At 40.0% G+C, this 3570-nt stretch overlaps 1 protein-coding gene across 1 annotated transcript; it reads right to left on the bottom strand.

The window, feature by feature from the left end:
- Positions 1–1207: 1207 nt before the first annotated feature.
- LOC142550194 (DNA polymerase-like) lies at positions 1208–3061 on the bottom strand. Its single transcript, XM_075659431.1, has one exon. It carries the CDS (start codon positions 3059–3061, stop codon positions 1208–1210), a length of 1854 nt encoding a protein of 617 aa, XP_075515546.1.
- Between the last annotated feature and the right edge of the window lie 509 nt (positions 3062–3570).

Below are 3570 nucleotides of genomic sequence, written 5' to 3'. Positions count from 1 at the left end.
TCATTTCATGGGAAAACGTGAACGACTACAATTGTACATTGCCTAAACTCAAAACCTGAACCACGCCCACTGTCGCTCTCCTTTCAGGACTCTGACAGTCTCGCTTTGGTCGCCTGCCTTTCCTTGATTGCCTCCCTTAATCTAAATGGGCGGGCTTCAAAAATCTCTCTACAACCGGTCTCATCAGCCCAGGCGAGTTCATCTTTTTATTGCTTGAGCAAGGCGGCAGCAAGGGACTAAGATAACATTCCAAACATTTCCTTCTAGCCAGAGAGACGAGCCTACCATGAGTTGAAACACCCTGGCATTACATTGGTGGAAGAGTGCATTTTCCATATCTGATATTGGTGCCCTGTCTTCCCAAAGATGATCTCGCAGAAAATGAAAACGACATGAGATTGGCATTCATTCCTCCAACCTTTCAAACATCTTATGATGCCAAGTTTACCGCTCCACTAATGCTTGGCGGAGGTCAATGATCAATATGTGTCCGTTTTCTCGCTCAGAGCAGACGGATATGCACAAGTAGGAAGTTTCCTCAGCCTGATAGTTTCACTGGTTTCAATCCATATCCCAGTAGGAGCATATGCCTTAAAGCGCTCACTTAGATTTAGATAGAAGAACGGTATGCCAGTTGAGTTCATTCGAACCTATTCCCCAGGCGGGAAGCTTTAGGCCTTAGCAACAGAACAGCTAATGAAGAGCACAAATCCCCTTTCCCAAGCACCTTTCTTTCCTCCTTTCCTTTGATTTGACTTGCTACATGCTAGCTTTTGAAAGTGCTTACTAAAAATATACAGGATGTATCACTAGAAGGCTGGGACAGTCAAAGCCCAGGGCCTGAAATAAGTACTTTAAATGGCTGAAAAGAAACTACATCTTTCACTGCAATTCCAACTTCTACTGGGTCGAATGCAGAAGGAAAATATCGTAACTGAGGCCTTACTTAAGCTTATTAGCCCCGGATGCGCGCTTGCTTCAACATTGAATCTATCTTCGGAGAAAGACAGTGTGTTTTAACAATACTAGTGATGAAAACAGTCTATTCTTTTAGCATATTCTAGTAGGGAGAGCAAAAAAAGGGAAACTAGATAACTGGTTTGTAGTGAACAGCGCAACTCCGATCGGCGCATATCAATATTAGGGTAGTATATATATATATAATATTGATCTTCGGCAACCTCTTACTCTTAGCCTTCAACTCTATCTAAGCCTTAGCCATCCTAGCCTTCTTAGCCTCCGCCTTTGTATTGTAGAGAGTAGGTTGAAGAGTAGTGGACTGACTGACCGATTCATCATTAGTTTCCTGACTGACTGATTCATCATTCATCCTCAATAGTTCATATTTGAGAATAGTGGTAGCATCTTGACTTCCTATGTCTATTACTTCTATAGGTTTAGTGTCTATCCATACATTATTAGAATCATAGACATTATCTCTTTTAGTACTCCGTGGTAGTCCTAGTTTGAGGAGCAAATCTTTTTTTACAATCCTGAGTTCCTTCCAATCTATTCTGAAGTTAGCTGATGTGGGTATCTGCTCAGTTAGAGAGAAATTATCTAATAGCCTTTGAAACCAATCTGATGTGACTAACTCTTTAGCAGGACCTTTGTGTTTAATAATATGTCTATCCTCTTCTATCTCGAGCATATAACTCTTAGGTGCTAAGAATATTCCTTTCCTTACATTACATTCCAGTTTAAACTTACCCAATTCCAAGGATGAAATCAAATTGTCAGATAAAGGACTTCCTAGAACTATAGAGTCAGTATCAGTGTAATAACAGTCAGGTCTGGAAATAAAAGGATACATGTAAATACGAGCACAAGCCGTTATAGCTGCAGACAATTGAACGGCTGACATCTTAGGAGCCTTCCACTCTGTATCGTCAACTATGGTACTATTGACAGTGTAATTGACAATATAATAATGATCGGTAAGCTTCTCTGCTGATTGAAAATTATCCTTCTTCATCAGTTCTTCATATTTATCTTGATTGCAGATCTCTGTTACTGTACTTTCAGGATTCATACCAAATCTACCATATAGGGAATTCATAAGAAGCTTATAGATAAAGGTCATAGCTTCATCACCTGCTTTCTTAGCTTCTTGTCTGCTTTCATAAAGGTGTGAGATAAAGCCTTCGAATGGACTTGACTTCTTCTCAAACAAATATCCTCTAAGAGGGATAATATCGTAACCTAAATCACGTGCAAACTTCAACTCTTCGCTATAATAGACTCCTATGAATTTACCTGTAGGAAAGAGTAAAGTACCATTTTTATCTTTATAGGGCAAGAATGGTTTTGATATAGTAGTTGGACATACAACATAGGCCTCAATAAAGCCAAACAAGCTATCCAATCCTACGCTCTCCAATTTATTATGCCAGACTGGTATACCACATGGCATAGGATATGATTTCATAATGAACGGATATAGGGAGTTTACGTCATAATAGTGAAGATTCTCGCCATAGGGTTTATAGACATCAAAATGACCGCCATAATAACCACGCCTAATAAAGGAATCCTGGTTTTGAGTAGGTATATGGATAGGAAAGATATCATCATCCAAATAATTCATTCTAAAGATTTTGAGGGATAGCGAGGAAATTGTCATCACTTCTTCGATATCAATATGATACTGGGACCTATAAAGATCTTGAGCCTTCAACATCACACCACCTAATAGAAGGATATCTTGTTTAAGATAGGGTATCAATTGATCACTATAAATCATAATATTAGACTTATTCAAAATATCATGTGGTAAAGAGCCTTTGGAACCTAATTCAGGACATAAGGTCTTGGCTAATGTATTAAGAGGGCTAGTGAGCATTGTGCATGAATCTCTGAAACGCATGAGGAGCTTATCGCCACGATATACTTTCAACTCATAGGATGAATCCGTCGCTAATACAACCAAAGAGCAGTTAGGTGAGAAAATCCTAAACCCCCTATTCAGGGATAATAATGTCATGTTGCCACCAGGTAACAGAGCATATGAGGTGATCGACACATTAGTACCAGGAAATGATGTAGAATTTTTCTCTTCCATATATACTAGCTTGGCTCAGCTTGGAGTTTCAAGTCCTTTTTACGGTTAACTACTCCACATTGTCAATACATTGTGGGGGGGAGGCTAACAGCTGAATACTCCAACGGACTCGAGTGAGTGGAAAGCCAGAATGGCTTGGTTAGCAAGCAATCCGTAGGCGCCAGGCACTCTTGGAATTCGCTAGGACAGTGGAAAGATATTTGCGATTCCGTAAGTAACTCAGTGAGTGCTTTCTAAGGCTTGGAAGAAGGAAATGAAATACGAACAACCGCGCTGGTCGTAATAGATCGACTTTCATGCTGGAGCTAGAACTAGCATGAAAGTTCCATTTCAGGGAAGGACGACGTACTATGATACTTTCTGTTTTGTCGAGCCCTGCTTTGGTCTCTGGTTTGATGGTTGTACGTGCTAAAAATCCGGTACATTCCGTTTTTTTTCCCATCCCAGTCTTTTGCAATACTTCTGGTTTACTTCTTTTCTTAGGTCTCGACTTTTTCGCTATGATCTTC

The sequence above is a fragment of the Primulina tabacum genome, chromosome 6, assembly GCF_025594145.1.
Source record: "Primulina tabacum isolate GXHZ01 chromosome 6, ASM2559414v2, whole genome shotgun sequence".
Lineage (NCBI taxonomy): Eukaryota > Viridiplantae > Streptophyta > Magnoliopsida > Lamiales > Gesneriaceae > Primulina > Primulina tabacum.
The sequence above is the reverse complement of the archived record's forward strand: the minus strand, read 5'-3'. Positions and strand labels throughout refer to the sequence as shown.

Excerpts from the sequence above, each read along its gene's own strand:
- LOC142550194 (XM_075659431.1), bottom strand. The coding sequence starts at position 3,061 with ATGGAAGAGAAAAATTCTACATCATTTCCTGGTACTAATGTGTCGATC.